The sequence below is a fragment of the Talpa europaea genome (genome assembly GCF_964194135.1).
Source record: "Talpa europaea genome assembly, chromosome: 6".
Taxonomy (NCBI): domain Eukaryota; kingdom Metazoa; phylum Chordata; class Mammalia; order Eulipotyphla; family Talpidae; genus Talpa; species Talpa europaea.
Genome location: NC_140072.1, coordinates 81855743 through 81882060, shown reverse-complemented (window position 1 = coordinate 81882060; position 26318 = coordinate 81855743). Strand labels below are relative to the sequence as shown.

Genomic DNA, 26318 nt, shown 5'->3' with positions numbered 1-26318 from the left:
ATGTGGAAAAGCTTGCAGGGTGCTCATGCTCTGCTCCTGTCTGGAGGCTTCCGTCATGCTGACCTTACTTGCTGTGAAGGGGATCCTACAGACTCCAAGCTGGGATTTGAGTGTGACATGTCCCGGAAGCCAAGTGACAGGGGATAAAAACTCCATATCTCTTTCTAATCCCGGGAGACAAAAGCTCTGGCCGAATCACCCTGCCTGCGAGTTAACAGAGGATCAGCAGGAAGGAGAAGCTGCCAGAGCAGAGCTGCTTGCCAGGGCAGCCTCCAGCCAGCAGGCCCATTGAGTGATCTTGGTACAGCAAATCGCAGTGAGCAATAGCTTTAGGAGGAATGGGTGTTCCTCCTTCACTTGCGCCCCTGTCCCTGAACCACTAACCATCCCTCACCCTAGGGGAGGCCCTGAGGGCAGCACTGCTGACACTGTGCTCCCCTGCTCTGCAGACTTCTGCACTACTGGCCTTGTTGGCTTTTTAAAGGTATGCTTGCAGATGGAGATGTGCCTATTCAGGACAGGTCCTGGAGAGACTGTGTATATAAAGTAAAAATATTTGCTCCAGTTTCTGTCAGGATCAACCAGCTCCCGCAGGAGTCACACTCTCCTGAGCAACAAAATGGTAGAAAAGTATAGAGCTGCCCCACACCCAAGTATTAGGGGCAAAGGGACAGAGAGACCTGCCTCTTGCTTTTACAGAGCTCCCTCATTCCCGGGGGCAGGAGAATTTACTGGCCTACTCCATGAATTGGATTTTTGCAGTGTATTAAAAAAAAAAGGAAGGTAAATCCTTTCTCATATTGTTAACCAATTTGCTCAAGACAGACCATAGCAAGTCTGCAGTGAAGCTGGGATGGGTATCCAGGACTACTGGGTCTTCGTCCAGGCCATCATGGTCAAATCCATGATCACCCTTCCTCCTTGGGCCATGGAAAGTGATGTCCTTAGGGGGTGCAGACACCTGTGTGAGGAAATGAGAAGGGCTCTGGCTCTGTCAACATAACAAATTCTGGATCAAATTCTGGCATTGCCAGTTGCCAGCTCTGACTTCAGAATGAATTTACTGTCTCAGAGTCTTTGCGCCTCCAGCTATACAACAGAGTTCATACGACTTCCCTGGTAGGGTTAAATATGAGAAAATGTATAGAGAGAGTTAACACAACACCTGGCACATAGCAATTGCTCAATAAATGAAAGCTATTCTTATCTCACCCTTCAGGCCCTATGTCTTCCCAGCTGAGTATGGTGGGAAGGCCTCTTAACTTGAACTTGATTCCATCATATGTAAAATAAAGGGTGTCTCTCCATTTAACAACAGGTAACAAGCCACAACTTAAGGCCGACTGTGGTTGACACTGGCACCCAGAATCCCCGCTGACAGGTCATCCAGCAGGTGTAGATACAACATAAAGGTGGTTAATGTGGCTGAGTAAATCCTTCCATGGCCTTTCTAATAAATTGTTTTTGATTCCCAGAATTTTGTCATTGAGCAAGAAAAATGCCAGGTGGTCTGGAGAAGGCGTGCCATCGGTGTATTTCTAAAATCGCCAGCAATGGTGAGTCACAGCGCTGAGCAGAGCTTGTGGAATATTAGGGACTCTGGGATCACGTGACTTGTCACAGCCCACAGTGGGCCATGTAGAGATCTGTGCTTGGCTCAGGATGGCCCCAGCATGGCATAGGGGAGGACAGTGTCGGGCTCTCTGTTGAGGCTTCTACTTCTGCTCCTTGCATATTCATCTTTAGATTGTGTTTTCAGTTTATGGAAAAATATTTGAGCAAATGGAGTCATGATCCAACCTCCTGCTGGGTGTGTCCGGAGGGGCTGGACCATGTTACAGAAGGCTCAGCGTATATCATAACATTTGGAAAATCTCAAAAGCAAATCCCAAACCTGGGAGCTCCTTGAGATGAAAGCATTTACCTCATGGCAAATGAGGTACATGGTCTAACTTTCAGACAAATGAAATGTAAATAAAGGGAACCTGGTGGGAAGCCTTAATCAAGTAAGCATAGAGCAATGATTAAATAATATCGGGACAGTGGGATCAGTAGGTCTCAATAGGCAGTGCAGACTAAGGTGGAGGGCTCAGGAAAAAAGAGGCTGAGGAGGGGCACCATAGAATGCCCATGTGCTCCCACCCACTCCCACTTCCTCCCAGCACTTCTCATTCACTGCTGCATCCCCAGCACCTCCCTAGTGTCTGGCACACAGTAGGTCCACAGGAACTGCCCTCTAATGTCTAAGTGGTAAAAAATGAGCATCAACTCCTGGAGCTGAGCTTTTCTAGTGGGTGTGTCCAGCCCACCTCATCATCCTCAGACACAGCCTGACATTTCACTCCCTGGGCCAGTTTTGGGGTTGCCCCCTTTACCCCTAGAGCATACCTGGTGTGTGGGGCCACAGTGGGGCAGTGGCACTGGATCTCAGAGACTCTCATGCTCTGACAAGAAAGAAGTCATAACATGTAGGTGGCTGACTGGCCTGGCGGGGAGGAAACACCAGGCGCTCTGTGCACTGTTGCTCTACTCCCGCCCTACCCACCTCGCATGCACCGCCTACCTACTCATGCACAGGTGACACCAAATTGGCAAGAGAGGAGTGTTATCCTTGGGGCTTTCCAGAAAAAGAGCTATTTCCTGGCTGCACAGGAGGCCCCCTGGTCTACATCATCAAATTTTCAAAGGCCCTTGTATGGTGATAGGAAACTGTCCATCAGCCCTGCCCTAAATATGGTTTCCATGGGGCCTGAGCTTTTACCCTTCATTTTCCATCCCCAGCCTCGTCAGTGATGGGGCATCCTAGGTGCTTGCCCTGCCTCCAGTCCAGTGCCCTCAGCACGTCCTCCACGTGCAGCCAGGGCACTCCCTGCAGGCTCACTACTCCCATTCCTGAAGACATAATGGCAGTCAAATTCTTTGAAAGCCCCTTCATGAGCTGACTCCAGTTTATCTCTTTGTCATCTCTTTTTTCTGTCCTTCTCCTGGAAAATTCAGCCAGACAAAAACATTTTAGTTTCTCTCAAAACACCAGGTTCTCTGTCCCCTGGGCCTTCCAAAATGCATTTCTTTGAACTCTCACCCCTCCCAACTGTCCCTCAGGTAAAGACAGGAGCAGGCAATTGTCCTCAGTGGATACTAAATCTAAGAAGGTATTCTGAAGGCCAGTGGGATTTGCATTGTCTTAGACTCTTCCCAAAGACTCTTCCTACCCCTTGGTTGTAAGGAAGAGAAAAATGGTAATTAAGCTGGGGAAAAAAATGGAGAAAACTTTGAGTAAGGTTCAATATTAACATCACCAATGAGGGACAGAGCACCATCATCTATGAAAAAATCTGACGGAGAATGTGCAAACTTCATCTAAGCACAAAGGAAAATCCAACAAACCCAAAGGGAGGAGCATTGTATTAAAAAAGAACAGAGTGAAGAGTCTGTTTGGGCTGCTATTGCAAATTACTGTAGACTGGGTGGCTTTGAAACAACAAACCTTTATATCTCGCAATTGTGGAGGCTGGAACATCCCAGAGCAGGGTACCAGTGTGGGGAGGGTCCTCTTACATCTTCCAGACCTCTGACTTCTCACATGGCAGAGAGTGGAGAGGAAGCCAGCTCTCCTGTGTGTTCCTGGCAGGGACACTAATCCCACACAGGAGGACTCCATCCTCACAGCCTACATAATCCTAATTACCTCCCTAACACCTCATCTGGAGTAGGGTTTCAACATGAATTTAGGAGGGACCCAGGCAATCACTCCAACATTCTATGTAAAACAAAGAATGGCTTTGCAAGTGTTCTGGATTCAAGGGTTAAGGAGACGTGGCAACAAAACACAATACCAGACCCTACATTGGATCCAAGGACTTTATTAGTCAACCAAACTGGGATATGGATGGTAGATTAAAGCCTTATATCCATGTAAATGTAAGAAGTTGCCAACTTTCCAAGGTGATAGAAGAGAACAGTCCTAACCTTAGGGAATACAATGGGATTGTTTCCAACAAGAAAAGTTCAAAAACTTAGAACAAGAAGCATATAGACGGAACACTGAGTTGGCAGATATCCCAGTGCTTGCTCTGTGACTCTCTCTACTTTTCTGAATGTGTAAGAATTTTCATAATTAACATTCCTTTCAGAACTCAGACTGGAAAAAAGCCTCCCTAATTTTGTCCCAAATTTCTTAAAATGTTCCACTAGATGCCTAGATACCACAGTCTTTTCCTTTAAAATGACTTTTCATTTTTCTTTTCTATGGTTTTCTACATTTTCCACATTTCTTATAAAATAGTATATACTTCTGTACTGAGAAGGAAAGTTGTATTTTAAGAATAACCTTCAGATATCCCCTAAGGCTGACGTGTGACTGGTTCCGAGCCATATGTGAAGTTAGCTAAGTGATAGGGGAGGAGTCGGTGCAGGCCTCAGAGGAGAGAGCTGTCTGCTGTCCATCTGTCCAGGGAACAGGGGAGTTTCTGCCATCCCCAGGTCCTCCCCAAGCCTCCTGGAAGAGCTTTTGGGAGCTCTCCTGGCCACTGCCCAGCCCTGACCATCAGCCTCTCCATCCCCCTGTTCTTTTCATCACATTCACTGCTACGGTACATTTGCTCCCCCATGCCCTGACGCTGGCCTAGAGGATCACCTTAATAGCAGGAAGCAGTGGAGTCGTGATAAATGCCCGGGTGGTGTGTGCTCCAGCCTGCACATGGTAACTCAATGAAATGCGACAAGTGCGGTGAACCCAGGTCACTGGCGTCTGTCAGGGCATCCTGGAAAGCCTCCTTAGCTCCACATGGTGACAGCAGTCAAAAAAAAAAAAAAAAAAAAAAAGGCCCAGCGAAGCCCAGGCTGGGGAGGAACACCGGCAGAGGGGTTCTCCGCTTGCCCACCCCAGACTGAACTCAGAGAACTATGACTCAGATGTGAGCAGTCCCCCAGAAGTGGAGGGGGCCTCACACAGCTCACCACACTGAATACGGAGGAGGGTTTTATTCTACAATGCTGGCTATGAAGAATAGCACATTGTTTTCTTTCATTTTCAATGTACTTTTAAAACCTTTGATTTTCTGCCCTTCTAGATAAAATTAATCTGACTTCAAGTTCTTTCAAGAAAATCAGTCTTGGGTCTGGTGGGTCATAGAATAGTTTAGGCTGTGGGAGGTGGGGGATCATGTTTACCTGTTTGGGGACGGGGGATGGGATGCTTCTGCTCTCTGGGCCAGGTCATCGTGACCTCTGCCATCCTTTGTACAAACCTTTGGGAACTTTAAGAAAATGACTCCTGGCAGCTCAGGACACATAGCTCAGGAGCAGATGGTGCTCTTGTTGGACAAAAAGGGCAACTCTTCTTCCAGAAAAGAGGGGTTTCTGCCTTCACTCGCCCCCTGAGACTCACCCAGTTCCCTTTGCTGCCTAAACCATAGGGCAGTACTCTCTGTCCTTGCCATGGGGCCAGCACTGGTGTCAATCCTGGGATATTGGGGTCATGATGAACCTGGGGGTTTGGTGTCTCCTCCCTTCCATGCAGCTATTCCATTCGATGCTGCAAGGAAGGGGGTCACAGACCACATGTTCCCCCCAAAAAACTCCATTCTCTATTATTGCCAGAGTCTTCCCCCTCCCTCCGTTGATCCTCCTCCATGGGGCATTTTCCTGAGTCTGTTTATCTTGTGACAGTCCTGTACTGCCCTGGGTGGATTCTGAGGAGCACAGTGTCACCATTGCTTCTCGGGGATCAGAGAAAGAGACCTAACAAGTGTCATTCAGGTACTTCTTGGTAACTCGCCCTGTTACATGGCAGTTGAAAGTCTCAAATCTTTGCAAAGTCAAGAATGTGGGAAATGGTGGTAGAAACTCCATGCTGGAGCTCTATACGCCCAGACTCACCTGCACGTTAAGTGTAGTAAAGTCTGAAATAAACACAAGTCCTTTCCCCTCTGTTCCTCCTCTTTCCATTCCTCACATTTTTGTGAGGCTGTCGCCATTTTTGTTCCAAGCTGGAGTCATTTTATAGCCCTTTCTTTCCTTTAGTACTGTGTGGAACTGGTATCCAATGCTGTGTCCATGCTTCGTGATCGATTATTCTGCTGGCTAAATTACAGACCAGCCCCTTGCTGGTGTCTCTACCAGTATATTCCCACTGGGCCCCATTTTTGTGCCAATGATTTAACTTTAAATATGTCACTTCCCAGCTCCAAATCCTACACTTCCCTTTATCATAGTAATAAAATCCAAATGCCCTGATGCAGAATGGTCTCAATTCTCAATATCTCTCATTTACCTATAATAGTAGGCCTGTGCTCAGCTCAAGTTGATGATTCCCTTCCCCCCAAAAGCACCCTGAGTCTTTCTTCCTGGGACTTCTTGTTTCCTTCTGGATTTTCCCTTTGACTGATAAGCCATCTCCTTACAACTCAACCCACAATTCCAAACTTTCTCTGTCCATCAACACCCAGTGCTAATATCACCTTCTTCTGAAAGTGTCCCTTGATGTCCTCAGGCCCCTTTGTGTCCTAGGCCTCCTTAATGTTTCATGCCCTTCAGGGGGCCCCTTTCACACACTGATTTGTGTTGCCCCAGGGGTACACATCTCCCTGCTGAAGCTGTGAGTTCTTTTTTGGTGAGGCTCATCATGACTATTCTGCATCTCCCCAAATCCTTGTTGAATACAAGAATAAATGGATGACTATCTATAAGGAAGAAGGTTAGGTGCTAAACCAACACCACCTCACACAAACTGTATTGTCTGTCACCTCTGGGTGTGGGTGGGTGGCTGTGGGATAGCCCGGGTATGGGGCTGGGGTGGGGGGCGCTGATAGAGAGTGGAGAGGAGGGCCATGGGAATGCTGGCTGAGAGAATCACTGCATGTACCAGGAGAGGGCAGAAGCGGCCTGGATGGCTGTGGTTTGGGTGCTGCTCCACACACCGGGAAGTGGAGAGCGCAGGTTGGAAAGAAGAGGAGTGTGGTTTGAGCCTCTGCACCCTTTGCCAGATGCCTCCTGGATTTTTGGTAGCTTGGTGGAACCCCTGAAAGGTGGTATCTCTGGATCTTGGTCTGTTTCCCCACTAAGCTACTTAACATTTAGCAAAAGATCAGGGGATATACTTGCTACTCAGAGGAAGCAGGTTTTGGAGATCCTGGGGAGCAGACTAAGCTGATCGCTACTCACTTTCCCCCCTAGATTACCCTTTTAAAAAATATCTTGCAACTTGTTTGGACTGGTAACTGGCTGCTAGTAAGTCTTTAACCAGCGATGGTGAAGAAAGCATAGTTAAACCCATTGTGAGCAGAATTTGAGCTGGCTAATGCAGGCGTTGTCCTGAGGGGAGCCCCGGCAGGGGGCCCTTTATTTCCGCAAACTGCAGTAAGCCAGAAACCAGTTTATCAGAATTCTTGGCATAAAGTTTGATCTGGCGCCAACCCCTTGATTCTAATACCCTCCCAGCATTGCTCTAATTCTGAATTATTTTCTCCTTTGGGACCCTCAGTTGATTTAGCTCTGTAGCTAACTGACATTATAGTTAGAAACTCATTTTATGAGGACCTAGAATGCAGTACCCTGAGTCACCTTGGAACGGCCTTAATAAACTCAGAGGCATAGCAGGGGCTGTTTGCTGTGGTTCCTGCTGTCAGGCCACTGTCCTGCTTCAGTGAGGGCCACCGGGAAACTCAGCCTCTGTTTCACAGAGCTGCATGAGCCAGGACTGCTGCCAGGCTTCTCATCCCTGACTGTGGCCTGGGGGTTCCTAGTAGGTCGTAGGGATAAAGAAACCCCAGTGGTATTAACTGCTAACTACCTCTAGCCCAGCAAGATCCCACAGCATCTGCCCAGCCCCAGCTCCTCACACTTTCTGTACAAACAGACTCTCAGGAATGCTTGGCAGAAGCATCTCCAGCCCTGCTTACAAAAAAGATGGTGTGTGGACCACCAATTCACAATTGCCAGCGGAACGGCTTTAAATGCAGATTCCCAGGCCCTGTTCGTAGAGACTCTGCTTTTGTGAACGTAGAGAAGCCACTGAGAGTCTGTGACAAGAGCTCTGAGATGGAGAGGGCAGAAGTGAGCCTTCTCAGGCCTGGCTGGCAGTGACTCTAGTGAAACTGGGTCTCAGCCTGTGCCCCCCCCCCCCCCCAGGGCCTGTCAAGTTTAGAACAAGGCCATTTCAGTTCTTTCAAAGTTCATGGAGCCACAGAGCTCTCTCACTTGTTTTAGTTCTCCTTTTGCTCCCTAGGACGGGTCTGAAGTGAAGGGGAAGCCACTCTGTACCATGAAGGGAGAAAGACAGCAACGATAATGGCTCACATTATCAAGTGTTTATCATGTAGCAGACCCTGTGCTGAGTGCCTTGCATGGGTTATGATATGTGATCATTTTCGCAGTCTGTTAGAAACGTCTAATAATTATGCTCATGTATTAAATGAGGGCATTTAAAGTGTAGGGGTTAAGAGGCCTGTGTTGGCACCACGGGCTATTGGGGTGGGACATGAAGCCGGCGACCCAGCTCCAGGGTGTCACTGTGTCCTCAGGGTGGTCATTAGGAATGTTCTGGACCAGGCCTTCTCAGTTAGCCTTGCTCCACGCCAGGAAGCCTCTGTACAGGGCCTCCTAGGGGCTGCTCCTGTCTCTGTGTCACTGAACACCTGGATTGCACATGAGGCAGGTGGCACCATCTGTCACAGGTTCCCCCCACAGTGAAGGGTTTTCCAGGATGCTGATCACTTTGTCATCCTGGTAACAAGCTCGAGGCTAGAAATCAAGATGGGATTCATTAGCTTCTTGCCGTTCTATTATTTGCCAGCAAGAAATTTCTTCCTTGTCCCCCACTTGAAACTGGAAATTAAAACAGATGTGACTAGATCGACTGAAACTCTCTTTAATTGTCACTGTCAGCAGTGCTGAGTCACTGCCATCAACAAGCCTGGCTATATAACGTGCAGGCTCCAATTGCAAAATGACAATGTCATACCTTGTTCAAAAAGCAAGAAAAAGGCTGTTGAAGGTACTGGAAATAATTTCAAATGTTTTCCTTTCTTCTGCAGTTTCTTTTGATTTGTCATAGTTTTATTTATTTGTTGTTTTTAAGTAAAGAAAATATGTTTTAAGAAAAATGAAAAACATTAATAAACTTTTAAATTATTGACATAAAGTTTGCCATTCATCCTAAATCTGTGTAATTTCGAATGTAGTTCTTAGAACATTTAACTTAGGTATACGGTCGCTGAAACTGCACCATTTGTAACAATTTCATAGCTCTTGCACACACAGAATTTTGTTTTTGCCAGAACAGTGAAAAAAATGTGTGAAAGTAGCACGACTGCTTTTACTTCATTTTTTGACAGAGTGTGCTTTCTACCACACCCCTACCTCCTGCTTACTGCAGAATGAGGATGTCTTGGAAGGAGCAGCACTGGCGGTTGCCCTGTCTCTCCCTTCCCTTCTAGGCTTTGGGGGATGGGTAGCTGCTAATAGAGGGAAGTTCTCTGTAAGAAAGGATGTGTCCGCATCTGAAGCAAGTTCTGGATCAAATGGAAAATGTAGCCTCTCAGGGTTGTTGGGGCCCCAGCTTGTTCAGTTGAAGGTGTGACACTTACCAGGCATTCATTCTGAGTCTTGCTCAACTTCCACACCTCATCTCAAATTCCCACCAGAATTTGAAAATGCAGCAGCAAGGAGCAGCAGACATGCACTGCCCCTATCTTCTCACACTCTTACTCTTTTAACCCATCGAACTTCACTTACAAAATACAAGCTCAAAGATAATTCATTAAGAATTTCAAGATGACAAGGGAAGAGCATTAGACTAAATGCCAGACCCTGCTAAGCATGGGCCCTGTGCCTGCACAGCTTGCAGACCCATGAAGCTGGCCTGATGATTAGTATTCTAGCTAATTCAGAGAAGGGTGGTTTGAGGGGAGGTATGAAAATTGGGGCAAATCACTCTGTATGCCTACTCTTCTTTTTTTCCCAAGATTTATTTTTATTTATTTATACATACAAGAACTGAGGTGTAGGCAGTGAGAGGATTCACCAGAGACAGAGTGGGGAGCTGAACAGGCAGATCTACTGAAAGACACTGCTGAGGGGAGCAGCAGGCGAGATAGGAGAGGTCTGCTGTGCCATGTGGGTCAGCTCCCTGGCCAGGATCGAACTCATGCTGCAGTGGCTGGTGATAGCTTGATAGCGCTGTGTCTTCAATCCCTGCACCACCAGGGAGGCCCTGCCTACTCTTCTTGATATTTCCTGGAGGTGAAGGTCAAGATTGGTGTGAAGGACCATTTAAGGGGAGGGGCAGTGCCCTGCCTGTCTGATTCTGCTTGGACAAGTGTGTCAGAGCTTCCAAGCAGTGCTATGAATGCAGGGCTCTTGCTGCAGACATTTGCCACCTCCTCTGGAGTTGACTGAGATTCACAAGTACATCTGAAATCTTTAACAATCCAAAATTGGAATTGACCTTGTAGATTAAACTAATAACAGTGGGTTAAAGAGGATTGCTGGTTCATGTCAATGGAAAGTCCAGAAGTCCTTTAACTTTGTAGATGGTGTGATTCGATAGGTAACACACACCACTGAGGACTTAGTTTCTTTTAGCTCTCCTCCTTGTGTCAGCCTCGTTCCCTTTCCTGGTGGCAGGATGGCAGACAAGATTCCTCAGAAGAACTTGATCCTCTGCCAGTATCGATACCCGGGAGGGAGAGAAGACTTGGTTCTGGAAATTCTGTCAGAAGAATGAGAAAGCTTTTTTCCCATACATTCAGTAACTCTGACCTCGAGAACTTGGTCCAAAATGAGTTTTGAGCCCATTCCAACTAATAGTCTATCCAGTGAGATGACTCTGGTGATTGCTTTAGGGCTAACGCTCATGCCCTTCTCCGTGAGGATTCAGCTTGTGCCAGAACACACAAACTAGATTGGAGACTAAGAACCTGGGGAGGGGCCTCCCTGGTGGCGCAAAGGGTTAAGACGCAACCTATGAAGCTATCCGCAGCCACTGCAGCATGAGTTCGATCCCCCGGCCATCCAGGGAGCAACCCACATGGCGCAGCAGACCTCTCCTGCCTTGCCCGCTGCTCCCCTCAGCAGTGTATTTCAGTCAGTCTGCCTGTTCTGCTCCCCACTCTGTCTCTGGTGAATCCTCTCACCCTCCACACCTCTGGCCTGTACCCCTGTTCTTGTATGCATAAATAAATCTTTAAAAACAAAGACTCTGGGGAGACCAGAACAAAATTGAGGTGATTACTGAGTGAAAAAGGAGTGGATGCTGGGGAGGCTCCCACAATGTCCACCTCAGGCACCCCATCTTTGCTGTCATGGCATCAGGACCACATAGAACGCATATGGGTGAGGCCATCTAAATTTTAGAAGTGGAAACTGGAATGTAAACCAACACCAAAGACATTCAAATTAATAATTTTTTAAAAATCTGGGAAAGCAGAACTTATATCTGTAGACCATTTAACAAATAAGAAAACCAAGGTTAACAAGGGGAAGTGACTGCCTAATCATAATAGTTGCCATACACTGAACCTGTGTGTGCTTCTGCTAACACATTTTACAGAAGAGGGAAACGAGCCTTTAGGAAGTCAACTAATTTGCCTTAAGTCATGAGTGACAGAGTCCGGATGGTCACCCAGGCCTGTCTCACTCCCATGCCTCTGCCCTCCCCTACTGCCAGAGGAGAGAATTGAATATGTGAACAGGAAGAAAAACCCCAAGACAGTTCAGAATGCTATTCCACTGTGTCATGAGAGGTTTCAGATAGATGGATGGATCGGTGGATGGAATGATGTGTGGATGGATAAGATAATTACCTAGCTAGCTAGCTACATCCATACACTGAGATATATAACAAAATAGATAGAAGAGATTTCATGAAACAAATTCTTTGAGTGATAAAGTGAGTTGCCAGTGAATCTCAGGCAGGGAAGGGAAGAACAATCTCCAGAGGAGACAGACTCCAGGAAGCAAAGGGTCGATAACCCATGGTTCAGTTAATGCCAATAGTTTCAGGAACCTGGTCCTGGCAGAACAGTGTTTTTTAAACTCCTTTTCTACAAGCTGTCAGACTTTGGGGAGGTTGTACAGGAAATCCGAGTCTTAGAATTGGCAGCGTGATCATAGGAGACGGTCAGCTCCCTCAGAGATGCAAGTCTTGGCTTATGCCCCTTCCTCTTGAGTAGAAGCCCCGGGCAGATGGTGGCCTCCTCCTGCCACCTGCTGACTTAAGAGAAGGTCAGGTGTCATGGAATGCATGAGTAAATAGCAGCAAAAATGAAAGGGTCTACTTGTCCCTAACTGGTGCTCGTTCCTTCTGTCTTTGTAGCCTGCTTCATCTTGGTGCTCTTTGCTTTCCTCGTGTTGCCTCTGTCCATGGCTTTCACAGGTGAGCTGGCTTCTGAATTGCTGGATGCCACAGGTCAGCCACGGTAGACATAGAATATGACATCTTTAAACACAAAATGCTTGCTAAGGAAGAGCTGACCACACCAGTCATTTCCGAACATGTATCCATTGTAACAGAATTACTAGGTGAATATCTTTTTAAGACAGGGTCCTGGGCCCTGCCTGGGAGATATTGATGTAGTATGTCTAGGGTAGGAACAGACGTCAGCAGATGATGTTAGTGTCTCAGCCCTGGCTGGGACTCCTTTCCCAAGGTACCTTCTCAGATCTTCTCAGATCCCTTCTTAGCAGCTGTTTTTTATTCATTATGTCCCCACATGGAAATCCATCAGGAGCAATATGGAAACTGTAACTTGTGCTATGGAACTGGGGGGGATCTATGCATTTTTTTTCTGAATGAATGATTATTTCCATCAGTCACATATATTAAACAGTGTCAACTATCCAGATTTGTGAATTATGGGGGGAATCCAGGGGCTGGGCACCTCCTTGAGTAGCCAAAAATCATGGTCACTGAAATTAAACTCATGTCCTTAAATGTTTTGTGCACAAAAGCGAGTTACCCCTATTTACACAGAGGCCTAGCAAGCTTGGTGTTCCAGGTCCCAAGTTCAAAGCATATTAGAGCAGGAATTAAGCAGAGATGTTGCAAAAACAAAACAAAACTCTGCACCTTCACTGCTTAATGGGTACTGGATCTCTTTTGGATGATGAAAATATTTTGGAACTAGATCAAAATGATACTCACACAACATTGTGAATACATTAAATGCCACTGGATTGTTCATTTTAAAATGGTTAGTTTCATATTATGTGAATTTCACCTTAATAAAAAAACAACAATACTAAGAAACAAAAATGAATACAAAAATGGTACTTTCAGATTTATAGCAAGTGCAAGTCGACAGCTTGTCAGGAAATACACTGACAAAATAAGGTTTGAACGTTTGCAGAGAACTAAAATAGCCAAGTAGCCTGGAGCCATTTAGTGTAAGGGCAAACAATTCAACCACTTTAATAGGCCCTGAAGCTATCATTATTACAGTACAATTCAAAAATTAGCATTTCCTCTATGATTGTGCTATCTCAAGAAGCCTTTATAAGATGTTAGGTACACCATGCTTAGGAAGTCTGAAGAACCCTTAAGACAATGTTCTAGGCGTTTAGTAAAAGATTTTTATTGATTAATAGATAGGTAGGTAGTTAGGTAGAAGTAGGCGGGTAGGTAGGTAGGCAGATAGATAGGCAGATAGATAGGTAGATAGATAAATAGATAGATAGATAGATAGATAGATAGATAGATAGATAGATAGATAGATAGATAGATAGATAGATAGACAGGCAGATAGATAGCTTTTGCAGCTTGTGGTTAAATGGAAAATGAAGTTAACTGGAACAGCTCATTCACTAACAAGGCTACATAAATGAGACAAGATTCCACAGGCCAATTCCCATAGATGTTCTATTAGATTCTCTACATCCACTTTGGAAGGGGGGTATTGAGTAAGTAACTGCTTAATAATTGTAGAGTGTCTGGTTCTGGTGATGACGAAGCTTTGGAAATAGAGAGTGGTAGTGATTGCACAAGATGGTGAATAGTGTCACTGTCTTGTAAAGATGGTTATGATGGTAAAATATTTTGTTACATATGCATTTTATCACAATACAACATGTAAAAATAATTTATAAAAAAACAAAATATTGGCCAAAAAATGTTCAAAGGGTAATTGTGATATGGTGGATCAGACAGAAAATCTAGAGGTAAGGTAGGTCCTAAGCAAGACATGAAGAACACAAGGGAAAGACGATTTTATTAAATTTATTAGGATCCTCTTAAGCCATCTGTGCCCTGATTGACTCTCCTGTGAGCAGCAGCTGTTTTTATTCATTAGGAATGAGCAGATATATAAGTCATTACTCAATGTTCATCTCACAGTGGGTTTTGAATTGAAAGGCAGTTTATATTCGACAACTTTGGCATCAAGTATTTAAAGGTCTTTGCGTGAAAAGGTTGTGTTGAGACTTGGAAAGTATTTCCATCTAATAAGAGACTCAGGTGAAAAGGTTGTGTTGAGACTTGGAAAGTATTTCCATCTAATAAGAGACTCAGCTAAACATCAGAGATAAGGAGAAAAGCAAGTCTCCACAGGCAGATGATTGGATCAGCCTGTTAATTTGACTTGACTCTTTTAGGCATCCCGAATTTATGGATCATTGTATACCTAGAAATTTTTTATTAATTTCAGCAAAATATGGTATAGTCATAGGAAAAGGGGTTATTCCTTTTGCTTGAGACTTTTATGGGAAACAAAATATCAAATCAAAATTTGACCCTTGACAAGAAATAAGAAAGTAAACAGTCACTAAGTCAGCGTAACAAATGAAGTCGGGAGGCCATTGAGAATTCAGCCTCAAGCATGTCCAGACATATCCAGTCCACCTCAGGCAGGGACCAAGCTAAGCCAATCCGCCTCTTCCTGGGTCAGCATCTAATAAGGAAGGCAGATGGACCATTCAGAAACCTCCTTCTAAGGCTGCCCAGAGGCTGGTACCTATCTTTGCTTGACAAACACCCACATCTATACCCATCACAATGCCTGACCAACTTTGCACCTAACTATCTATTACTATTTTACATTTTACAAGTTTTTGCCTGATTTACATAGTGAATAGCACCCTCTCCTTTGTAATTTTAGCCCCTGTAAGCCTCTTCTGAACCCTAGAACAGGATTCCAGGATGTCTTGAATTGATATCTCCTGGGCTGCAGAAAAAACAACCCCCCAAATAAACACATGTTTTTGCTTTAACCAGATCTTACAGAATCTGGGTTAACATGCTTAAAAAATTATTTAGGGCCTCCCCGGTGGCGCAGCGGTTGAGCGCTGGGTTGCGAAGCTGCCCGCAGCCTCTGCAGCGGTTCGATCCCCGGCTGCTCCCCGGCCACCGGAGGAGGGTCCCACATGGCGCGCAGACCTCTCCTGCCGCCCGCTGCTCCCCTCAGCAGTGTACTTCAGTCCTTCTGCCTGCTCTGCTCCCCACTCTGGCTCTGGTGAATTCTCTCACCCTCCCACGCTTCTGACTGTACCCAGTGCATGTATAAATAATAAATAAAATAAATCTTTTTTAAAAAAATTATTTAAACAGAAGACTTTGGTTCTCCCATGGCCATCCCAGATCTTGGGCTCTGTTAACAAATGTGGTGGTCAGGGTAACTTAACTATGCACCTGTAACAAGTGAATACTGGGATCTCACTGGCTTGATGTTATAAAAGTTTATTTCTTGCTTGTGAAAATTCCATGTGGATCAGGAGCTCCAGGGGATCCTCAGGGAATGTGATGACTTAACACACCAAGTTGCTTCAATCCTGAAAGCTCGCCATCTCCATCCAAGGTCTCCAGATGGTCAAAAAAAGGCAAGAAAATGAAGGATCGTGTGTTCATTTTTAAATGCTTTGGTCCTGAAGTGTCCCACTGCCATTGGCTAGAATTAGTCACAAGGGACAGGGGTACCCACTAGGGAGCTGATAAATGAGAGGGGCACGCTCTGAGCAGCCACCTTATGTGCTGAACCCATCTCAAGCCTGCACATTTGAGCCAGGTGGCGTATTTCTTCCTTATATTTTAAATAACACATACAACTCACCATCGATTAGTAACAGCCTTAAAAAACATAGACTTGAGGAAAGCAGAGAAAATATTGGTTTAAGAGAAAAATGATCCTTAAGAAAGGGTATGGGTCTGGGGTGATTTAATTAGTAGTTTTTCCAATCTAGTGGCTAAGGAGATGGTAGTGAACACGCATTACCCAGCATGGGGTCGGGTAAGTGAACCAATCAACGGTGACAACGTGGTACTTGCAACTAATCTAACTGATGATTGTGTGCTGGAGGGAATGGAGGAAGAAGAGATCTCTTGCAGGCTTCTCCTTGCCACCTGGGCTCTGGAAGCAGACAAAACGTGAGCCTCAGTTTACACAGTGGAAGTGTTAGTTCCTTCGTGAGGCAGAGCACGCCTTTTATCAGGTGACTGAAGCAGCAATGTCTGGTCCCTGCTCTGTCTGAAGTCTGGGGAAACAGCCGTCCAGCCCACAGAGCATCCTGCAGGTCCAGTGACTGGGAACACCAAGCATCTCCCCAGGCAGGGGATCAAGTTGGTTGTGCGATTGACATTTGGCTTTTGTAGATGTTTACCTCATTGTCATACCCCAGTGTTTTGCCTGGGTTAAGCACAGTTAAGCCTGGGACTCTTGAATGCATTTCTCTCAATCCTGTTCTGTTCTCTCCCTTTGCAGGGATGAAGTTTTTGGAGGACTGCCCCATCCAGCCCCTCATTCCTCTGTATTTGCTAGTGGGTGGTATCATTGGGGCCTTGAAGGTAAAGCATTTTTATTTGTTGTTTTTAGTTCTTGCAAAAATTTAACTTTGTAGGCATTCTTTCATTGTTGGTTATCCCAGGGAAGCCAGAATTACTGTCTGTAAATGTAGGGCTGTTGAAGCTACAGGGAGAGTTGGATCCTAAGGCCTGTTGTAGAGACACAGTTTTCCAGATGCCCATTCACCCAGGACTCTGCATCTTTGCAATAGCTTTCCTCCTGCTGCCCCGAGTTCAACCAGCTAAATTGTGACTTTGGTCCAACAATACTTGGTGTAGAGTCACACCACTGGATTCAGCCAGTGTATTTGTCCTTCTCTGTCTTTCTTTCTTTCTTTTTTTAGGTTTCCTATGTAGAGCAGTAGGGTTGCATTTGACTAAATGTGTTTGACTCTTGTGGTTCTTATTTCTATGCAGCTCCTAATTATTCGTTGATGAGCATTGAATTTGTTGGCTGCAGTCATCGTACGTTAAACTCTGAAGTTGAGCTAGGTGTGTTTCTCTGTGCTTCTTGAGCTTATGTCTGTATAAGGAGCTGATTTGTCTGTGGGTGGTTCTGACATTTGTCCAAACAGGGAAGGTGAATGGAAAAGAAGTATTGAGAGTCTTCCATAGCCTGCAATTACGTTTCCAAGATCCCCGGTCCACAGAAGTGTCACACCTACCAAAAGTGCCTTCGGTCTAACTCCATGATCACTGGTCATTCTCCACCAACTGAGCCTCCCTCAGATTTTCCTACATAAAAGCTAGAAAATGCAGCATTCATTTTCCCAAAATAGTTTCATAAAAACAAAACAACAGCACATGAGAAAACAGAATCGAGTGCCATATATACTGTTTGTTTTCTTTGCACCCCCTGTCTGATAGCTTTGCCAGCTTCCTTCTGGCTCCTGGGGCCTTTGGGAGAGGGTGGCCATTGTCACCAGCCATGACAGTGACCCAAGACGAAGGAATGCCATCTGGGTTGCTATTGTCATATGCAGTCAGTAGCCATAGCTCAGTTCTGTCTTGGGAAACATGTCTGTTTTGTGTCTGAGGTTTGCTCACTAGTAAATGTCCTCATCTCCCAACAGCAGCATGTGGGCCAAGTTCTGGAATGTACATGCGCACGGGATCCTCCCCGTAACAACGTCCCTGTGGCATTAGGCTGGGACTCCTTGGAGCACCAAGGAGCTCTGGGCTCCCTGTCCCCGGAGTGTTAGGGGAAGGCTCTGATGGATTGAGCGCCATAGAGATGCTCAAAACATGGGCAGGATTTTCAGCAGTAATTACCTCTGCCTGCCCACGCTCACCCACTACCTCATCTTCAGCCTGCCAGTGGAACTTTCCTTCAGAGATGTTATCCTCCATGGGGTCTGCTCCTCTTAATAACAGCAAACTTTTTCTTTATGAAAGCCAGCCCAGAACCCACAGGTAATTTATTTTAATGAACAAACAAGGGCCCTAATAAACAGCATTGATTTTTTTCCCCCTGGCAATTTAAAACTGCTTGAAGCCAAATTAAATTTTTGTGTTCATCAGAGGGAGGCAATATGCAGCAAGTCTATAACCATTAAAACAACAGCAAACAGGTTTCTCGGGTCCCCAGATAGTGACATCTCTCACTCAAGTCAATACTTCATCATTAAGCCCTCAGTACTCAGCCAGGAGATGCCCACACCTTTTCTGAAATGATCAGGTAGCACCCCAGTACTGCGTTTTATTGAAGAGAAAGCTGAGAAGTGAGTTGCTATTTCCCTGAGTTATCAAAAAACATGACAGTCATGACCTGTTAGAAGATCATGAAATAAATTTGGTAGGTTGTGACCACTTCAAATAAAAGGAATAGGAAATATTATTGTGGCTTCTGGTAAGCTCTGTGTGACACATGCGTGTGTTTGGGTGTGTTGACCATGTGATTTATCATTCAAGCTGGGCGCCCTAGAGAGCCCGAAGGAGCACTAACAGTAATCACACCAGGAATGCAGCCTAAGCCAAGACTTCTTCGGGTCAGTGAGAATATAGTCACCCATGTGCTAGGTCAGAAGGGAAATGTATTTATTCTTTTTTTTTTTTTTTATAGAGGCATGCTTTATTTATTTGTTTGCTGGGTTGTTTGTTTGTTTTGTTTATACATGCACTGGGTACAGTCAGAAGCGCGGGAGGGTGAGAGAATTCACCAGAGCCAGAGCGGGGAGCAGAGCAGGCAGAAGGACCGAAGTACACTGCTGAGGGGAGCAGCGGGCGGCAGGAGAGGTCTGCGCGCCATGTGGGACCCTCCTCCGGTGGCCGGGGAGCAGCCGGGGATCGAACCGGCGCTGCAGAGGCCGCGGGCAGCTTCGCAACCCAGCGCTCAACCGCTGCGCCACCAGGGAGGCCCGAAATGTATTTGTTCTTGAGGGCCCTGTTAGAGGGACATGTCAGTAACACTGATTCAGTGACCGCTCATCTACCTAGTGCTCCCCCCTGTCTCCCAGCATCCCCCCTAGTCAGGATTGCCAGCATTCCCTGCTCTCACTACCTGCCAGGCGCTGTGCTAAGTAAGGGTTTTGGCCCCATTTTGAACTCATTCAGCCGTCATAACATTCTTTGAAGGCAGTCACTTGGGAAGGTACAAAAAATCAACTCTGACTAACATAAAAGGTAATTTATTCAAAGGTTGGCCAAATAGAAAGGAACCACTTGGCTCCAGGGAGCCTGGGCAGCAGGGAAATGTATGAGCCCAACTAGCTGTTTTCTCCTGGCCTCACTGTGACTAAGAACCTGTCCCGGGAGTGTAACCAAATCTGTGGGCCTAGGGTCCACATCCACTGATGTGCCAAGAGTGTGGGAAAGGCACTTGCCGGGAGGGCAGGTACTGGGATTTACCCTCCCATAGACACATGATGGGTAGGAGGCATTCCCCAAGCAATGGGGGCCCTGAGAGGAAAGAAAATGGATGCTAATAGATGGAAGCTTTAACTTTACAAGCAACTGTAGCTATTGATGAGGAAACAGGCTTAGAGGTTGCTTCTCTTGAGTAATTTACACAGTAAATGGTAGAGCTGGTGTTCAGCCCAACCAGCCTGCCCCACAGTCCCCCTTGGCTGCCTTGCTTCAAACTGGTTTTGTCCTGTTCTCCAAACCCACCATACTTTGCCTTTGACAGGCTGCTCCCCCCCTCCAAAGAGGTGTCTCTTGCCTCTCCCTTTGGGGATCTGGATAATGCCTCCACTTCCAGGAAGCCCTCCTTGAGTGTGACATTTCTATGCTAGTGGCTCTCTGGACCCCTCTAAGCCCTCACTTTCCTTTTTTTATGGAAATGTTCTGCCCCCAGCCAGGTTGCCAGTCTGATTTCTGGAAAACCTGGGCAGTTGAACCAAATGGGAGTCCTTTCCTGGATCTTATCCTCCATCAGTGTAGTGTGGTATAGACAGTGGTCAGAGGTGTGGCTCCACATCATTTCATCCTTTTTTTTACTCCCTGTGGACCTGAGTCAAGTGACTCAACTTCTCTGAACCTTTATTTCTTCATCCATAAAACAGTGCCAAAAATATAGTTTTTACATTAGCGGAAGCGTTAAATGGGACCCAAATAAGCCAAGTATTAGATTAATCACTTAGGTTTTATTGTCTTTTCATAAGTAGAAAAGAATATTGAGTTCAATGAAGACTCTTCATTGTGGAAGAGAATATTGACAAACACAGGAAGAAAACCCAAATCACCCAAATGCCACCACAAAGAGAAAATCACTGTTGATGTTTTGCCCTGCTGGCTCCAGGTTTGCAGTTGAACTCCTCAGACCTCAGGTTGCTGAGAGATTCATGGATATGGTGGACATTAGCCCTTGGCACCCATTCCCAAGGTCACTGTATCCCAGTTCGTGTGCTCCAGGCTCCATCCCCAGCCCTCACCACTTGCTCCTGACTCACAGGCTCCACGTCTCTGCTGGTCCCCACTACCTACACTTCCCTCCAGAATTCTAAACCAAAATGTACTAAGTCCAACCCTGAAATCATTACCCACCCAAAGGCAGAGCTGGAACACTTCTGCTTTCCTCCATATTATCACCAACTTCGCTTCCTTGTTTTGGAAGCCAGTCTACTCAATCTCTCGGCTCTGTCCTGCCCTTCCATTTCTCTCAGTCTTCCCTCCCACCAGTCTGCCACATTCTTGGTTATGGAAGGATTATTTTTGAATCCAACTCTCATGGGTTAGGGGTGCCATGAAATTGGCCTTAGGGGAGCCTGGGACTCTGGCAGACAACAGATAAGTACAGTTGGTTTGCATAGGGCATTACAGATCAAATACCTAGACAAAGGGAAGGCAGGGAGCCAGGACTCCTTAGCGAAGGAGACTGTTGTTCCATGGTTGCTTTTTCAGAGGGAACACCCAAGACCGAGACCTCCTTAAAGGCCCTGTCTCCAAATACAGTCACATCCCGAGTTAGGGCTCCAATTATGAATTTGGGGGCACGTGGTTCAGTCTATCAGAGTGTCTGGTACCAAGTGGGCACTAAAAATATGGCAACTTAATTGAAAAGGAGCATCTGAAGGGGAACCAGGGGAACCAGAGAAATGAGGCAAAATATCCAATGGAATGAACATGTGGCACTTGCTCTGCAGTTGGGAACAGGGATTAACCAGTGTCTATGGAGAGAGCCGTGTACAGAATGGTGCTGGGAGAAGGCGGGAATTATGGCCACTTTCAGGAAGGGTGGAGAGTCTTGGAGGATGTAGCATATAGGAGCAAAGCAGGGAAGGCCCAGGATTGGGTGCTTAGGAAGCACTTGAGGATGTTTATAGGCCTAGAGGAAGAAACCAGTGGCGAAGGGAGGCGGAGAGGACTGGCCATCTGGCATGTCTCCTGAGAGAGGCTGCAGATGTGGCCCCCTCACCTTCTGAAGCCAACAGAAGATCAATAGTGGGTGTAGGGACATAGGAAGGAATGTAGGGAGGGTAACAGGAAGTCGAAGAAAATGCACACCTGTGATTCTGTTTGCTAAATGAATTCAAAAGAGGGGCGAGGGTCAGAGGACACTGGAGAACAGAGGTGGTTTGAAGTGGTCTCTCCAGAGTGTAAGAACTGCTTACTGACAGGACAAGAACCAATTGGCAGTGCTGACTCCACCTGTCATGGGGCAAAGGCTCTAAAGACTGTCACAGGGTCAGAAGCTCTCTCCCCAGTTCTGGGACCAGCCATCTGCTACCACAAATGAAAACAAAAGGGCCTTTGATGCAGGGAAAAAAAAAACAGATTTATTTTAACTATGAAGCAGAGGGAAAGGGAGAACTAGCAGGTCAGAGAGAGAGGGAGAAGGTCCGGTTGCTCACTGATGGTGTCGGGTGGAACTACAGCTAGGGAGCTGGCAGGGGGCTCCAGAGGCTTCGGGACTGAAGTGCCCCCCTTGCCTGGGGGTAAAGGCATGTGGCACTTGCTCTGTAGTTGGGAACAGGGAGTTAGCCAGTGCCTTTCATACGGTCCCCATGAAAGTGTAAGGAGTCCATGCGCCTCACTCCCAGGACAGCAGGGCTGGAGTTCAGACCGCAGCAGGGCTCACAGGCAGTCCCTGGATGTCAGGGGTTGGAGTTGAGCCCCCCATTCTGGGGGAAAAGCTGTGTTGTGGTTTGTCCCCAAACCAGGAGGCCACCTCAGGGCCCCTGAGGGCTTGGGGGTGCAAAACTCAGCTGCCCCAGGCCACTCCAATACTACTGTGCCTGGAAACGTAATATTGCAAAGGTACCCACTGTGGGCTAGCAGCAGCCAGAGGGAGCAGGAAAGCAGATGCTGGCCCGGATCTGGGTTTGGAGTTTTGCTGGGAGGGTTTAGTGGAAGGACAGCAATGCAAGGGCTGGAGAGGGCTGGAAGGATCCAGCATGGTGGAGGGAGAGGGGGGACCACCCACCAGTGAGAGTGAGACCAGGTAAGCCTGAGTGTCTGGGAGATGGCGGAAGGAAGGAAAAGGTGAGTCTTTATGAGGCTGGATGATGCTAAGGAACTGCGGGAATGAGAAAACTGGGCAGCAGGCACTAGCAGTCAGATGGGGTGGCGGGTGAGCGTGAGGGGCATTTTCAGTTGAAGACCAGATCCGGGGTATAGTCATGAGCGGGGAGGGGCAGGCCACTGGGGCCAGGGAGGATACAGAATGACCCAGAGACCAGCGAAGCAAACCAGGGCAAGAGCGAAACTCTGGGCACAGAAATGGATTTCAGTCAACCAACCCCTTGTCCAAAGCAACTCACACATCTAAAAGGAAATGCCCCCTCTCCCCGCCTGCTTTGCTGCTGTGCCTCCAACCCTCCCTCCCGACCCTCATCCAGGTGTCACTCCTGCTCTACGACTCCACCAGGATGCGGCAGCTTCTGTCCAAGGCCGTGGTGATGGACGACGATGACGACGATGAATATCCCTGGAGACAGAACGCACACAGATACTACATCCACCTCGTCCTCAGCCTCTTCCTCTTCCTCTGGTTCCTTCTGGGTAATTACTGGGTCTTTTCTGTTTACCTGCCTGATTTCATCCCCCCTTTCCAGCAGCCTCAGGATTACTGTGACAAAACCCTGTACCTCTTCGCAGTCGAAGAGGTTCTCGTGCTTGGCCATACCGTGCTGGCCGCGCTCCTCCTGTGCAGCGCGTGCGTCTATGTGTGCTCCAGGTGGGGACTTGCTGCCGATGAGGACTGAGACTCACACCCCAAGCACACACGTACACATGTACACATGCACCCACACTCATGCACACACAGGCTCATGTCCTGGCACATCCGCGCACACACCACTGCTGCAGGAGCAGGGGGCCAAAAAGGCAATAAAACCTTCCCTGCAGGCATTTAAGAAAGCACCCGGGGAACTAAAGAAACTATGTGCCTGGGCCTGGGAAATGCACTTTTGTTCTTTTCAGAGTGAAGTTTGGTTCTATCATAAGAGTTTTCAAAGGGATTCTTTTTGGAGGAGATGAGGTAAGGGAGGCAAAGCATGGGAGACCCTCTCAAGGCACCATGCAGCTCCAGGGCCGTACGAGAGCAAGGCCTGTGGAGTCACTTGCTGCTGCTGTGTTGTTGTCCGGCCACAGGCACCTTGAAGTCAGAAAGGCAGAGACTTTCAAAGAAGACGTAGCTTGGCTTTTCTTGCTCTGGTGGCTCTTGTATGAAAACGAGAAAGGTGCTTTTTCATAGCTCCATCTGCCTTTGGGAAACAAAAAAAACTCCACATCAGATTGGTTTGATTTAATAGGTGAGGCATCCCCAGGACAGCTGTAAAATTTGTCAAGGTCAAGAAAGTTGATTCTCCCTGGAGCATCTGGTCTGTCCCACCTGCCGGCATCTCAGAGAGTAGGGTTCCTTTAGGGGGGTGCCCTGAGTGGTGCTGGGGCGTCTTCCCTTGGCCTCAAGTTGGCTTCTTTCCCTGGTGTCTGTGTGCATCTCTGGGATTCACTGATGGCGTGAACCAGTGTTGTGTGTTGGGCCAGGCCGCATGAGGTGCTTTTGGTCGGTGAGTTTAAACACAATACGGCAACCATTCTATGCACGCTGGCTAGGCTGTGCAAGTCTTCTGTCAACCCATTTGTCATCCTGCACTCTCTGGATGACACCAGAGACTGGAAACATTCCCTCCTGCTGTTGTGAGAGGAAGTTCCTAGGGGCCCCGACACCAAGGCAGCCCTCTTGGGGAGCCCTGTGCTTTAGGACTCTAGATGAAGACTTGTCATGTGCATTTCCGGGGGCGGTGCTCAGCACCTGTCTAAGCATGTGCAGCCTCTGTATATTTCTGTGTGCTGATCTGCCTTGTTTTGTGCTTTGTAATCAAACCAACCCCTGAGTTTGCCATCAATGTGAGGTACGTCCCTTTATCAGAAGTATCAGCTCAAACTACCAGGATCACTTCTCTCAATGACTTTAAGGGCAAGGACTTGTGGGTCCCCTGGAAAGTTGCCACTGAGTTTTCAAGCACTCCTCAGCCACATGTCACCTGGAGTCAGGGGTCCTCCCCACAACCCCACTTTTTTTAACTCCCAGATAGGAAGGTGCTGGATGCGCCCTCTGCTGGGAAAGAGGGAGAAAGCCCTTATTTGGCGCTGGCCCTTCTGGGCATTTTCTGGTTTCATTTTCACTTAAAGTACAGAAGATCAGAAAGAGGGTGTGCATTAATTAGGAAAAAAAAAGAGAGGGTGTACAGTTTGCTGATCCTCCCTTCATTGTGATGCCATTTACATTGTGCCCCACGTTGTCCTGTCCGTGCTGGGGGCTGGGGAGAGGCTGTGGGCTCAGACACTGGGGCAGGCAGGGCGTTCAGCAGCAACCCCCCACTACTGCTTTCCCCAGGCCATGACTCATCAGTCACACCCAGTCACTGAGCTTATGTTTGGAGACACATGGACACAGCTGTGCGCCAACTGAACCTGTTCTAAGCTCAGTCCAGGCCATATATCAACCAGCACTGTCCCTAACATCTCTGACATTGACTCCTGAGCAGGAGACTTGAAAAGAATGTCCACGCTCTAGCCTAAAAGTAAACCAAGCCTGTATGGACAGCCAGGAAAAAGTCAAACTCTGCATTTATGGAGAATGGCCCGGCATCCCTCTAAAAAAGTCAGCTCCCCTGGGGCACAGGGACTGCCCCTGTGGCTCAGGCACATCTTATAGCCTGGCACGGTGCGTAGCTTTGCACTGTCCTGCTGGCTCAGGCCCTAGCTGTACAATGTGATGAGAATGACTCTGAGGCTGCATTCAGACTTAGCAGGAGAGAATGCTGGGATTGAAGAGTTATGCCAGTTGGGAGCATGGTCGAGGGAGGGGGTGGGGCCCATACAATCTCACAGGGGGTGACTCTGGGGTCACGGAGACTGAGCAAATATCAATTCATCTCAGCATTCATCCGGAGTCACAGTGACTCTAAGATGCTTTGCTGATGGCCTCCTAAGCGACTTACATCAAGGAGTCTGGCCACAGAGAGCTAACTCCGTGAAGGGAAGTGGCAATGTTATTTGCTTCTCCACCCAGAGCAAGCGTATCACTGACTTTTGTTCCCCTTCCAGCACCATGAGCCCAGGGACCCACACTCCCTTCCCCAGTGTTTTTGAGCCTTGGTAAAGATGGAGGGGCTTGTGAAAAATCGTAGGCATAAAAATAGCTATTAGCAGATGAGTGATATAGGTTAGGGCTTTGGGTCTGTCAGGAACCAGGTCACAAATCTTGGCGATTTCCAGTTTCTAGTATCTCTGGAGTGTTGCAGAAATCTTTGCCTTGATATATAGAGGAGGGCTTATCAAAATGCCTGTTTTTTTTCATGTATAATAGAATTTACTGTGACCATTAAAATTAGGATAATTTGAAAAAATTTTGTCAGTTACTTCCCCTTCTTTCTTTTTTAAATTTTATTTTAATCTATATATTTATTTTTTCTTACAATGTTTGCTTTCTTTTCTCAGGTATAGTCCCCATAGAATTTCTACCACCAGTTTACCCGTGCACCATCTCCATAGTCCCTTATGCTCTTCCCACCTGCATTTTGATCCCTTTCCTGCCTGCTCCCCTGCGGAATGGCTCTGATTTATAGTTGTCTATTTTTGGTTTGTTTTGTTGTGGGGGGGG

General features: G+C 47.0%; 1 protein-coding gene across 1 annotated transcript; it reads left to right on the top strand.

Annotated features, from left to right (window-relative positions):
* Positions 1 to 1498: 1498 nt before the first annotated feature.
* TMEM272 (transmembrane protein 272) lies at positions 1499 to 23412 on the top strand (the record flags this gene model as incomplete). Its single annotated transcript, XM_084235148.1, has 4 exons — positions 1499 to 1556; positions 12317 to 12376; positions 16689 to 16771; positions 23047 to 23412. The coding sequence occupies 4 exons, from the start codon at positions 1499 to 1501 to the stop codon at positions 23410 to 23412; spliced, it is 567 nt and encodes a 188-aa protein (XP_084091274.1).
* Positions 23413 to 26318: the final 2906 nt, after the last annotated feature.